Source organism: Caretta caretta, chromosome 5 (assembly GCF_965140235.1).
Source record: "Caretta caretta isolate rCarCar2 chromosome 5, rCarCar1.hap1, whole genome shotgun sequence".
Taxonomy (NCBI): Eukaryota; Metazoa; Chordata; order Testudines; family Cheloniidae; genus Caretta; species Caretta caretta.
Window position 1 is genome coordinate 66,266,838 of NC_134210.1, and position 14,549 is coordinate 66,281,386.

The 14,549-nt window shown below is 43.9% G+C and overlaps 1 protein-coding gene across 9 annotated transcripts in view; it reads left to right on the top strand.

Moving 5' to 3' along the window:
• Positions 1-14,549, top strand: part of PAM (peptidylglycine alpha-amidating monooxygenase) — a 222,824-nt gene that overhangs the window by 150,710 nt on the left and 57,565 nt on the right. For all 9 annotated transcript variants that reach the window (XM_048849474.2, XM_075128592.1, XM_075128594.1 and 6 more), the window contains exon 13: positions 13,099-13,289. In XM_048849474.2, the coding sequence (XP_048705431.2) occupies positions 13,099-13,289 (191 nt within the window). The remainder of the gene's footprint in view (positions 1-13,098; positions 13,290-14,549) is intronic.

Genomic DNA, 14,549 nt, shown 5'->3' on the forward strand with positions numbered 1-14,549 from the left:
CAAATTTCTTGTTCGGTATTGTGACGGGGCAAGGCCAGATGGCTACAGAAAAGTAGTGGGAGATAGATATATTAGCTCCAAGCTAAACAAATCACTGGTACCAGGATAAGTGAAATGGCAGCTGCTCCAGGTCAGTTAAGACACCTGGGCCCAATTACGAACTTTCCAGAAGGCAGGGAGAAGGCTAGGTTGATTGGGTCACCTGAAGCCAATCGGGGCTGGCTGAAACTAGTTAAAAGACTCCCAGTCAGTCAGGTGGGTGTGCATGTCAGGAGCTGTGGGAGGAAGTTGCACTGTCAGAGAGACTGAGTAGTACATACCATATCAGGCACAAGGAAGGAGGCCCTGACGTAAGGGTGAAGTGGAGCTTGAGGAAGTGAGGGCTTCTGTGGGGGAAGTAGCCTAGGGAATTGTACATGTCATGTTTCTAAAAGGTCAGCTACCATAGCTGATCCTATTAGGGTCCCTGGGCTGGAGCCCGGAGTAGAGGGTGGGCCCGGGCTCCCCTCCATCTTTGCCCCCTGATTAATCACTGAGATTGGGAGACAACAGAGACTGTGCAAGGAGGGATAACTTCTCCTCACCTCCCTCGCTGGCTTATGATGAATATGGCTCAGTAGACTGTGACCCTTGTCTCTAGAGAGAGAAGGGTTACATGGAGGGTCACAGTGAGCCACTAAGGCTAGCGAAATCTGCCAGGAAACGCGGGAACCACGGAGGCAAGGACAGAGCTTTTGTCACAGTATCAACTCTGGTTTATTATTCTATTCCTCTGCTAATACATGCCGGTATCTTCTTTGATTTTTTTTTAACTGCTGCTGTGCACAGAATGATGGTTTTAATGATTTTTCTACCATAACCTCCAAACTCTTTTTTCTAATCAATGTGCTGGATGATTGTCCTGTTCATCACACTTTTTTTTCAGTTTGATTCCTTCCTCCTATATTATTTACTTTTATATCTGGATAAATAAAACTGAATTTGTCATCTTTTGGCCCACTTAAGTTATTTAGAATCTAGCTGCTTTTTTCCCATTAAACATTGTACCACCCATTCCTCTGCAAAGTGAAAATTTCTTGGTCTTGTTTTTTAATGTTTGTGTTGAAATATATAAAGAAAAGATCGTCTGGTTTGGAGGTGACCTTGAAAGCGTGGAAAATATTCTTTAACTTGCACCTTATTTTGTAATCTTATTCCATGATTCTTCATCTTAACTGTTAATAATGAGTGCTGAATTTGACAAAAAAATCCAAGTATACACCCCACTTGGATGTATAAATCTGAATACAAAGGTAACTATTAAGTAGATTTCTATTGTGTATGGCAAAGAAACTTTTATTTTATCGAAGAAACAAGTTTTTCTGTTCCTCTTCTATTAACTCCTTAGTCAATATTTATTCAAAAGTAGACACAAAATTGCCTGCCCAGAGCTCAAGGAACTTTTTAAAGAATTTGACATACACACAACCAGAGGAATAAGAAGACATACCCCCAACATTTTAACTCCTGCACATCATCTTGCTTTATGAATTTAAACCTCCCCAGTTTCCTCATGACATCCCTCAATCTGCCCTTTCCCCACTGTCTGTTTCCCCACTGAAAATAGATGGGTCATGTTGCACATGCCAAAGATCTGTCTATGTGGGCCCTGACAGACCAGATTCAAGGTTAATTTGTGGGCCCTGATTATGAAAGTAACTGGGCAATTGCAGAACCATTACCTCAGTTTCCAAGATTTATTGAGGTGAGGTACAGGATACCTCTTCAAAAATTGCCTGACATCAGTTACCTCTGTAAGCTTGAGTTCCTCTGCTGTTCTTAACTGTTACAATATAACATGGGTAGAGAGTTTTACTTTGTGCAGTAGCTTGGTCCCAAAGTATTCAAAGATTCATAGATCAAGATCACAAGTTTTTAAACTGTGTCTGGAAACCAACAGGCAGTGCTTGCAACTATCACTACCAACCATCACTCAAAGAACTATGGTGATAGACATGGTATAAGAAACTATCAAACTTCTTATACCATGCCTATCACCAGAGTTCAAGTGATAGTCCAGATCATATTCCACAGCTGGTGATTGCACATCCTGTGTGCATGCATCAGAGAATCTTCTAATTAGCAATGCCTGTGGGGAGGTGCCTTTCATTCCCTTGTGTACTCAGGATGGGTATAAAGGGCAGAATCACCCCCTGCCAACATCCTCAGGTCCTTCTTACTGCCACGGAACAGCTCTGTTCAGAGCAAATTACCTCTTTTATTTAGTTGGCAGTGTTAGCTAGTCAGTCTTTGCGGGACTGTCAAGACTACCATCCACCAATGGGACTGGTACCACCTTTGGTTCCACATGGGAGACCACAAGTCACCTTCAAGCTCTGCCCCTCATGTGAAGCAGTCATGCCGGTATCTCATCTGCCTCAGCAAGAGGCGTGTTCTGGACTGGTGAATGATCTGCACGTCCTTTTTGAAGCAGACCCAAAATTTGAGGGAGTCTCACCTGAAGACATTCCTTCTCAAGTAGTCCATGCATCCAGGTGTGGACCCCTGTCCTGAGGTTTCCAGACTGTCAGGGATCAGAGGTATTCAAGGTCTGCACTTGAGGCATTTTCAGAATGACCCAAAGGTGCCTCACAAATCAGCCTCGCTACTGCGAAAACACCAGAATCGACTGGACACCAAGCAGAGAAAAGAGGCACAAAACACCTTCCCCAGGCTCAGACATTAAACCTCATAAGACAACTAGGTTGTTATCAAAGGTCCCTCAAAGCTGAGGAAAAGCTCTCACTGAGCACTGGGATGAGCACTAGCTGAGGTGACCCAGACATGCTGCAGGTATCACCTAGCACTATCTCAGCCATACTGGCATCATGGTACCAAGCCCAACTCCACCTCACAAGACACCGACAACAACGCAAGCAAGACTGCAGCCTCAGTCCACCTCGGTGGCATGGGAGTTAGGGCCTCCCGCCATGTACACAGAGAAGTCTCCTGGCCTCTTCAGGAATGCAAGCACCATATGCCAATTCCACGGTCCAGTTTCCTGGGTCTGGTGTTGCCTGCAGGAAGTTCTCTGTGCCCCTTGGGACTGATACCATTGGTGCTACCAATGCCAGGGAGGACTCTCCCACTCTCAGAGGAGTACTGCCTGTCATCCTTGGCCCATATTTTTCCACAGCAGAATCCACGTGTCCACACCAGGAACTAGCGGCAACTTTAGAGAACACAGAAGCAAATTCCAGGCTTTGGTGTCAGAGGGACAGCTGGACACTAAAATTGACCTTCAGACAGCCTTAAATGCCACAGATGCACACTCCTGGGCAATGGCTGCTGCATTCATTGTGGCTTCTTTCCTTGAGAATTCCAAGGGAGCTACACATTGCAGTCAGGGACCTGCCCTTTGAAGTTTGCTCCTTGTTTTATAACATGAGGTCACTTAAAGACTCTAGGGCCACACTCAGGTTCTTGGTGGTCTACACCCCAACCACTCCGAGCATTTTACACCAGAAGCTTCAGTCCCTCTTAGCTCTCAGTGCCATAGAAGAGGTCATCTCGCAGCAAAGGAAAAAAAGATTTTCCTCATCCAAAAAAAAAAAGTGAGGGCTTTGAGCTGTCCTGGGACGTAAAGGGCCTGAACACCTACATCAAAAGGTTCAGATTCCGGATGGTATCCATGGTATCTAGCATCCCGTCCCTAGATCATCATGCTGCCATCAACCTTCAGGATTCATATGTCCACAGCACAATTCACTGAGCCCACAAGTGCTTCCTGAGGTTTGCATTAGGAGACAATCGCTACCAGTGCCAAGTTTTGCCATTTGGGCTCTCAACAGCACCCACATTATTTACAAAATGTCTGGCAGCGGTGGAGGCCTAATCCAGAAGGATAGGTATCCAGGTGTTTCCCTACTTTGAAAACTGGCCAGTCAAAGGTCACTCAGAGCCCCAGGTGCAGTCCAGTGTGAGAATAATATTTAAGATACTGTCATGTCTAGGACTGCTGGTGAACATAAAGAAATTGACCCTTACACCCACGTGACCGATAGTGTTCATAGGGGCTATGATGGATGCCACCAAGGCTTGGCCTGCCTGCCACCGAGAAGATTTGGGACCTTGCAGAACTTGTGCTTTGATCTACATTCCAACCCTCAAACTCAGATAAGAGACTGCCTCATGCTGATGGGCCTCAAGCCAGCATGCACCTTCAACACACCATAGACAAGGTTCCACTTTAGTCAGTTGCAGGCATAGATGCTGTCAACTTGCTGCAGACAGCATTTGGATTTGCGAGTATACATCTAACTGTCAGTCCTTCAAACTGTGGACTGGTGGAAAGATTCCCCACAACGCCTGCGGTGGAGTCCCATTTTCTCCAGATCCTCCGTCCAGGATGATACTTAAAGTTGCTTCCATGATTGGATGGGAGGCACATATGACAACCATTTGGCCCAGGGCCAGTGGTCAGTGGTGGAGAGGTCCTCACAACAAACGTACTGGAACTATGGGCTATGCACAATGCTTGAAGATTATTCCTGCTGGACATTCAGGGCTATTCCATCCAGATGATTTCTGACAACATGGCTGCAATATTTTATCTCAGCAAGCAAGGAGGGAGCAGATCATTATGACCCTGCCAGGAAGCAGTGCAACTATGGAAGTTTGTCAGGAGGCATGATATCCGTTTGTTAGCAGTTGACTTGACAGGGCTGGACAACATAGTGGCAGACAATCTGAGTAGACATTTCATGAGGAATCATGAATGGTCAGTTCATTGAGAGGGTTTCTTCTTGGTCTTTGCAAATGGGGGACCTGTTTGCCACAGATATTTCTTAAGTGGGGGAAGAGGCTCAGTGTCCTAGTTGGATGCATTCCTCCTCCCCTGGATAAAGGCGCTCTTCTACAATGTCTTCCCTCCCCCCCCCCCAATTCTGCTGTTCCCAAAGATGTTGCAGAAGATCCAGCATGAGAGGGCTACAGTGATCTTACTGGCCCCAGCATGCCAAGGCAGACCCGGTATTCAGTCCTGTGCAACTTCTCCATAGTGCCCCCAGCCTCTCACCTGGTGACCAAATCTTCTGACTAAGAATGAGGGCAGGTTTCTCCCTCCACTCTCTCCCCCTGACTGTGTGGACACTCACTGGTTGATGCTGTCAGAGAGCTCATGCTCCAGCTCAATACAGGAGATACTTTTATAAATAGCAGGAAGCAATCAACCTGGACCTTGTTGGCACAGATCCTAGGAAGCATCTCTTCCAGGCCACCCACTAGGAATGCTGTGAGAAGAATCCAAGCCTCTGTGCTTTTCAAGCTCCTGGCATCTGAACAGTGTCCAACCACGACCCAAACCTTCACATCCCTAGGCACGCACTCTGGGTGCAGACCTCCTATCTGGCACCCCCCTCTAAGGGTAGGAACTTGCTATCTAGCTGCCTAGCCATTCTGGGCACTCCACTGGCCCTTGAGACTCCCCAATACTTAAACACACCCCTCTCCCACAATTCCACACCAAAGGTGTGAAACTTCTGGTTTACAGGTTAACTCTCTTGAGGACATACAGTAGTCAGACAGCCCAGTCTAACATCTTAGTGCTCTGCTATATTTAATCATTGAAAGTACAGATTACAGGTCTCCCAAAACAATGAAACATCCTAACCACAGTGTCCCTCACTAGTTCACCCTTGCCTTGGGAGTTCTTAGGGTAACATCTGTGTTGCATCAGGCAAGCAGACAGGCAGCATCTTCACCCCCTTTCTGTGCTCCTGCTGCAGCAGCCTCCCTCGTCATGCTCTGGTGCAAAATGGCTCTCTTCCCCAGTTCCCCACTGAGATCCCTTTATAGATTAATGCTGGGGTGACCTGCTTCTTTTATTCTGTTCCAGGCAACTGTCAATTTCTTCCAAAACCCCCTTCAAACAAGAGGAAAAAAGGTTTTCTCCCAGCTAATGCAAATGCATTGTCCCGGTGTGTTTTACTTTGAATATGTTGTTTGCAGTGTTGTTGTGGTTATGACACAGGACATGAGAAAGACAAGGTGGATGAGGTAGTATCTTTTGTTGGACCAATGGAAGTTGGTCAGAATTTCCCTGGACCAGGCAGGTGTCTGGAGTCACTCTGTCATTTGAAACAGTAGTATTCTTCTTAAGCTCTTTGCAGGTGCATCTCACAGCCATATTGGCCATACATCCACTGATTGACCACTTCTCTGTCTTTTCACACTCGGGGGCAAAGAAGTTCCTGGATGGCATCTCTAGAATCTTTCTGCCACCTAAGTTCCCTGCCTCAGTGTGGGACCTCAATCTGGGTCTTGTCATGGAGGCCTCATTTGAGCCATTGGCAACATGTCCATTTCTCTGTGTGTGTGTGAAAGTTGCCTTTCTTCTGATAGTTACATTGGCCTGGCAGATGGGAGAGATACAGACTTTGATGACAGGAGCACCATACACTGTCAGACATAGGGATAATGAGATCCCACCCTAGACTCCTGCCTAAGGTGGTATTCAAATTCCATATCAATAAAACCATCAGTATGGCTGTATTCTTACCGAAGCCTCATGCAGGAAGGGTGGAGCAGCAGTTACATGCATTGGATGTGAGAAGGGCCCTGCTATTCTACTTGGACAGGACTAGGTGCTTTCAGAAATCCGCCAGGTTTTTTGTTGCTTATGGAGAGAGGGTTAGGGGACAGGCAACGTCCACTCAGGAGTATCTAGCTGGATAGCCCAGTGCATTAGTTCATGGTTTTTACTGGCAGTGGCACCTCCCACTGGCAGAGTACTAGCTAGTGTGTTCCACCAGAGCGCAGGCTGCATTAGCGGCTTCCCATAAGGAAGGTGGGGAGGGATAGCTCAGTGGTTTGAGCATTGGCCTGCTAAACCCAGGGTTGTGAGTTCAATCCTTGAGGGGGCCATTTTAGGGATCTAGGGCAAAAATTGGGGATTGGTCCTGCTTTGAGCAGGGGGTTGGACTAGATGACCTCCTGAGGTCCCTTCCAACCCTGATGTTCTATGATTCTATGACATTTGCAGGTCAGCAACTTGGTCATCTGTACACGCATTCACAAAGCATTGTGCAAGCAACCAAGGCCAGTCCTGGGTTTGGCAAGGCCGTGCTTCAGTCCCTGTTGGCGTGAACTCCTTGTACTTGCATCCAGGAAGGACTACTGTTTGGGAGTCACCAGCTGTGGAATATGATACAGATTATCACTGGAAGAAGAAAAAGATGTTCCCTGTATAGTAATGGATGTTCTTAGAAATGTGTAATCCATACACCACACTCACTCATTCCACAACCGATCCCCGCTATTTCAGAGTCCACAAGCTATGAGCTCTGCAAGTGGTGAAGGACCTGAAGGGGTGACTCTACCCTTTATACCCTCACTGGGTGCACAAGGGAGCAAAGGTCACATGCACCACCCCACAGGCACTGGTAACTAGAAAGTGCTCTGACATGTGCACTCGACATGCAGTCACCAGCTGTGGAGTATGTGTAAGGACTGCACATCTTGAAGAACATGAAAAGAAGGTTACTATACAGGTAAATAATCTTCTTTTTCAGAGCAAATATTGATGTCAAGAAGTAGGCCCATATGACACACAGCACGCTAGCCTAACCTTAAAGTGACAGATATGCATATATGTAGCAGGCTCTGTCAAGGTTCCTCCCCCACTCTGAACTCTAGGGTACAGATGTGGGGACCTGCATGAAAAATCTCCTAAGCTTATCTTTACCAGCTTAGGTCAAAACTTCCCCAAGGTACAAAGTATTCCACCCGTTGTCCTTGGACTGGCCGCTACCACCACCAAACTAATATTGGTTACTGGGGAAGAGCTGTTTGGATGCGTCTTTCCCCCCCAAACTACTTCCCAAAACCTTGCACCCCACTTCCTGGACAAGGTTTGGTAGAAAGCCTCACCGATTTGCCTAGGTGACTACAGACCCAGACCCTTGGATCTTAAGAACAATGAACAATCCTCCCAACACTTGCACCCCCCCTTTCCTGGGAAATGTTGGATAAAAAGCCTCACCAATTTGCATAGGTGACCACAGACCCAAACCCTTGGATCTGAGAACAATGAAAAAGCATTCAGTTTTCTTACAAGAAGACTTTTAATAAAAATAGAAGTAAATAGAAATGAAGAAATCCCCTCTGTAAAATCAGGATGGTAGATATCTTACAGGGTAATTAGATTCAAAAACATAGAGAACCCCTCTAGGCAAAACCTTAAGTTACAAAAAAGATACACAGACAGAAATAGTTATTCTATTCAGCACAATTCTTTTCTCAGCCATTTAAAGGAATCATAATCTAACACATACCTAGCTAGATTACTTACTAAAAGTTCTAAGACTCCATTCCTGGTCTATCCCCGGCAGAAACCAGCATATAGACAGACACACAGACCCTTTGTTTCTCTCCCTCCTCCCAGCTTTTGAAAGTATCTTGTCTCCTCATTGGTCATTTTGGTCAGGTGCCAGCGAGGTTACCTTTAGCTTCTTAACCCTTTACAGGTGAGAGGAGCTTTCCCCTGGCCAGGAGGGATTTCAAAGGGGTTTACCCTTCCCTTTATATTTATGACAGGCTCCAAATCCAAAATAAAGATCATAGTTTTCTGGAGAAGAGCAGTCTTGCCCATAGCTCTGTCTATGAATCCACTTGCAGCTTAAGATATAATATTTTGGGGTGAAAAGGGAAGGGCAATTTTAAACTGTTGGACCACCAAATAATTTTATTTAAAAATTATTAAAAATTCTTGGTCCAGAGAAACAAGAAATGGTAGGTAAGCTCTTACTAATTGTTTCTCTTGCTGCCAACTTAGGGGTATGGCTCCCACTATTTAGTCACCTTTGGGGACACAATGATCAAGATCAAGTGAAATAATCGCAATTATTAAGGAAACAAAACATTAAACAAAACACCACAAATGATATAATACAAGAGATAAACTGGTGATGTCCAGTACAATCTCTTCTGTATATCTCTCTGTGAAAGGCTTTAACAGAGATGACACCATTGGGGGTGCTTTTCTCCTGGAAAATTAAGACCAAAGTATATTATTTCTCCAAAGTATAGTTAATTCAATTTTAATATCTTATTAGATACCTAAAACTGTTTGTGTAGGGGCAAGTGGATCCTGTTGCTTATTAATAAATAACCAGACAGTTTATATTAGGGGAAAGTACGCAGCCTTAACTAAACCCTATGAAACTGAAGAAAATATTTAAATTAATTCCCTACAATAATCCATTTAAGGATCTGTTCTAAGACAGGTAAATTATGAATATTAGGAATCTTCAGTCCAGTTATGTCCCACTGTTTCTCTGTTTATCAGTGTTTAGGCCCAATTTCCTCTCCAGAATATAGTCTAATCACTTGTTGATTAACAGGAGAAAGCGTCTTTTAAGTTACAACAGCATTTTAATATTCCAGCAAAATCATTACAAAACCAGGGATGCAGGACCAGGGGGCCATGGCACTCCCACTTTTTGAAAGTGGATGGGCTTGCTGGTCCACTTTTTACCACAGACCCTGCCCCTGCCACTCCTTTTCCCATGAGTCCCCGCCCCCTGGCCAGGCCAGCTGCTGGAGCCCAGGGAGCTGTGGGGAGCTGCAGATTCTTCACCTGCTCTGGGCAGAGAGTCTGGAGGGCGAAGACATGGGCCGGGGGCTGCTCTCAGGTCCCCCACACCCCGGGCAGGTGGGGGGGCCCAGGTTTCCCAGCCCCACTCTGGCTTCTGACTTGGCCAGGGGTAGGGCCTCAGAGGGAAGAGGGGAAGGGGTGGGAGCAGAGGGGCCCTGGTCCCCTAGTTTTGGGAAGGCTCCACCACCCCTGTTTAAAACAAATCCCCTGTTAACTTCCTCTCACCAGTCCATGTTGAAGACTTTGGGAGGTTTTCATTGGTTGGTTTCTTCTGGAGCCGTGTGTGTGTGTCAGTTTGCTTGTGAAGTGCTATGTTTGAGCAGAGTAGTAGATGGTGTGTGAGAGGTGCTCAAGTGTTTTTAAACCCTTCTTCTTTTCATGAAATTATAGGAAAGCATAACCTTCGACTGGTTGCTGTCCCTCTCCTGTTGGCTTCATGCCTTCTAGTTTGGCTTAGATGACATTTCTAGCTCCTGAGTAGGCCATCTGTTTAATGAATATGCAACATTTCTTTACTTGCCTCTGTTCTTCTTATGGCAAGAAAGACCCAGATTACTTTTGAAATTAATTTTAACTTTTTTATTCGGTCCATTTTTTGAGATAGTTTCAATTTTATTAGCGTTTGAAAAAAAAAAAAGAAAGAAAAGAAAAATCTGTTTTCAAAAAGTCCAAACACTCCTGTTCTTTATACAAAAGAATTTAGTTCTCAACGCAGTCTTTTTAAATTAAATACCTCTTACAAAGTCTTCAGCTTAAATATTTAGAGTTGTTTCTTTGGAGGGATGATTCTTGTCTTTTGGAGTTGGTTGAGGGGTTTGTTTGTGCACTGCCAATAATTAATTACCTATCACTATAAATATTCTATATGTAAATGGTTCTTTCTTTAGATTAGCAAGGTCACTAGATTCCATGTTGGTACACAGAGCATTTTACTATTTACACAGCAGTGACATTAAGAGCTTTGCATTTAGCTAACATATTTGCAGGTATGTATTTCACAAAGGTATCTGTCATTTCAACATTTAAGAAGAAAACAAAAGTTTCAAACATCTCCAACTTAACATGTTTTTCCTCTACAACTTTTAAGAACGCAAGCAGATTTTCTTGCAAGAGGGTGGGGCTTGGTAGAGCCCAGTTTACCTAGATTTGTTGCTCTGATAGCACACCCTACATTTCTTTTTACCGTTAGGCCTCTGCTTAAAATTGTAGTGTTTTATATGCTCTGTCCCCTTGAGGTTTGCTCATCCTTGGGAGATAGAAGCAGGAAGCTTCTAGAATGTCTTTGATCAGCTTTAACATTTTGTAACATAACTAGCTACACATATATATTACTATAATCCCAAGCATCCTGGCTATAACAGTCTTCTAGCTATAGCTTAATATTCAGTAAAGGTGAAAATAAGTTTTAATGACTTAGAAAATATTAAGTTATAATAATTATATAAATCTCATTTTTGCATCAATATTGAGGTCTCTCCCACACAATATGTACCACAGCTCAAAACCTCAGTAACAAACTGAACTGCAACCCATATCTTCCCTCTAATCTTCATGCACATGTCAAGCAAATAAGTAAAGATGTGTAAGAAAACCTCCTTGGGCTGTATTCATATGCACCTATAGCAAAACTATGCTGCATGTTGTTGAATTTCTTAACTACATCAGTGTGCTACTTACTGGCCATATAATCTATGAATTCATTACAGCTGTACCTATCCACATTGCACAATAAGATCTGGAAATCCCTCTGATTATTGTGGCTCTGCAAGCCAAGTGATGGAATCAAAGCTTCTGCATGAGGCAGTGTGTTTAGGGTAGCCACATGAATCTCTATATCAGTTCTTCCATTCATTAAAAGCTTTCATTCATGAAACTGAATATTTCATTCTGAATGTCTGAATTTAGGATTTCAGTATATTATCTAAAACTTACTATTCATAAATTATTTCCTTTATTTCCTAGATAATGTCAAGTATATTAAATTTTATTTCTTATAAATGTTTTGACACTATCAAGATGTGTCAAGTGAACCAGAGTCCATTTCTGAGTTGCACATCATTTTACTTAGGTTTTAAAGAGGAGGCAATTATACTGGCAGGTATCGGAGTTAGACAGTGAGGAAGTGAATGATTTTTAAAAGCTTAAGCAGAGCTTGCCAAGACAGAGGCTGATTTCCGTGGTCCCCAAGGGACACTACATTTCCAAAGCATGAAGAAATCAATTCACCTTTTGGAACGGTTTTTCTTGTCTCTTCCTCTCTGACTGGTGGTGTTGTTATTGCTATGGTACATAAATGCAGTGCTTGATGATGTCACTGGAAAAGTCAGCATTGACGTCTTTTGCAAACGGCTAATAGTCCGCCCCCGTACCTTTTTTTTGAGTGTAGTCTGTCTGGCTAATTGGGCAAACTAATTAAAAAATGTTTCTCAATGTAAGCCACCTTTTGTGAACCTTTCATTAAAAAGCCTGTCTATTGAATTGTCAGGAATACTGAAGAATGTATCTACCAACATGCAGCTATAAATAAAATATAGAGCAACCTGTGTGGCTTGAAGAAAAAAATCAGGCCTATGTAACAGTAGGTCATTTATTTAAGCCATGAAGTATTGTTTCTAAAAAACTTGCTCTTCATATTGAGTGGATTTCTCTTGAAGACAGAGTTATATGGCAATACAGAATAGCCCACGTCTTCCTCAAGCCCATGAGGAACAGTTATTGTTGAATTGTATTTTGGATCATTCCTGCAACACAAGCTGCTTCCTCTCAGATGCTTGTGATTATGTTTTTTCTCGAGACTGCAGTACCACCTTACCAATCTGGGAGATGCTTATAGTGTTTTATTATGTAGTGAAACTGACTGTGGTGCTGCATTACTCCTCTCATTTCTGACAATAAATGGAAGAATTAGATTGTGAAAAAGATAATCGCATTGAATGCTGGGTACTGAAATTAAATGTAAATTATTTGTAAAGATTTGTAAATAAGATATAACATCTAGGTTGAAAGACACTACAGCAAAGAATATTTAAGGAGTGAAATAGATGGTTGATACGTGGTTATCCCTTTCAACAAAACGAGCACATTGTTGATGGTAACATGCCAAGAGATGCAAGGGGGACTGGGAGAAGAAAATGGGAGAAGGGCAGTTTGAACACCCCACTAACTTAATGCCACTTCCTTTACATTCAAAACACAAACCATTCTCAAGGGTTTTCTTGGATGACTAGGGAATTTCTGCAATCTGGTATTCCACAGTGTAAATGGAAAGAAGCTGCATGTATTGAAAAGCTGTGGTGTGTATTTTATTGGGAACTATTTTTCAAAAGAGCTTCAGTGCAACCTTTTTATCAATTGCTGGCAGACTAAAATAGATTTTTCTTCTTGCGTTTGGTAACATCTAAATGCACAGCTCACATTTTATTCTCTAACTCTTAAAAAATATATTCTATATTGTGTTGCTTTAGGGGCACAGCCAGCGACGAAATGTGCAATTTCTACATTATGTATTACATGGAGGCCAAACATGCTGTTTCATACATGACCTGTACACAGAATATAAACCCAGATATGTTCAGAAACATTCCACAGGAGGCAAATATTCCTATTCCAGTCAAGTCTGATATGATCATGATGACGCATGGACATCATCATGAAGGTAAAAAGAAAATTGTCTGAAATTGGTTTCACTCTTCGTTTGTTATATGAGAGACATGCTTAACTATGCAATTTGTATATAAGGATTTTTTTTTAAGAATCTAGATATGTTCTTTTGAAATTTATGAAATGCATAGGTCTGAGATGCAGTTGTTAAATGCTGATTCATTGGTAGCAGTGATTTGTGGAAATTTGCTTTATTAGTCTTTTATCCACTTCTTTGTTCAGGATTGCCAAGTTTCCTTCCTCCCTCCCATGGTCCAGCCATAGTTTTATCATTACATTACATGGCTTATGCAACTAAGGTGTGTCTCAGTCTTTCCAAAGTGTCACATCCTATATTGCCCATTAAGAAGTGTTTAGTACTGTAGTTTCCCTGTCCCGCTTGCTGTGTGGTCCAGTACATCACTTCAGTGATATTTTTAGCAAGTGCTGGTTGACATGAGAGAGCCCAAAGGTTTTGCCACACACCTGAGCTCTCTCATACGTTGCTCAAGCTCTAGACTGTGTGTCAAGCATTCCTAAATGAGGATGTGTTGTCTGCTGGGTTAGAACATAGACTAGAAGCCGGATATCCTAGGTTCTGTTTCCAGCTACCAGTTCATTGTAGTCCTGATCTGAAATCAATTGAAATCAGTAAGAGTCTTCCGTAGAAAGTAGTTTTAAACTCTCTCTGACATTTTTAAAATTGATGTAATCAGGGGTGAAAGTAAGTAGAGTGATTTACTGGTACGCTGGGGCCAGCTCTGGCCCCCAGAAGGGGCGGGGTTGAGGAGGTCAGAGCCAGTCCCAGCCCATCCTGTAAGGTAAGTGCACCCTCCTCCCCCGCAACGGGGTAGCAGGAGCAGCCCAGGGCTCTGGGGGCTATTTAAAGGGCCCAGAGCGGCAGAGGCAGCTGGAGCCCTGGCCCTTTAAATAGCCCCTGGAGCCTCCCCCTACCCTAGGGCTCTGGGGGCTGTTTAAAGGGCCCAGGGCTCCCCTGCTTCTACCGCCCCAGCCCTTTAAATAGCCCCCGGCTTCCTGGAGTAGCAGTGGCGGGGCTCCGACGGCTATTTAAAGGGCCTGGGCGGTAGAAGCAGGGGAGCCCAGGGCCCTTTAAATAGCCTCCAGGGCCCTGCAGCCACTACCCCAGGGCTCCAGCAGTGGGGCTCTAGAGGCCATTTAAAGGGCCTGGGCTCCAGCCACTGCTGGGAGCCCCAGGCCCTTTAAATTGCCCCCTGGGGAAGCCGGGTTGCTGGGGCATACCAGCTTACTTTCACCT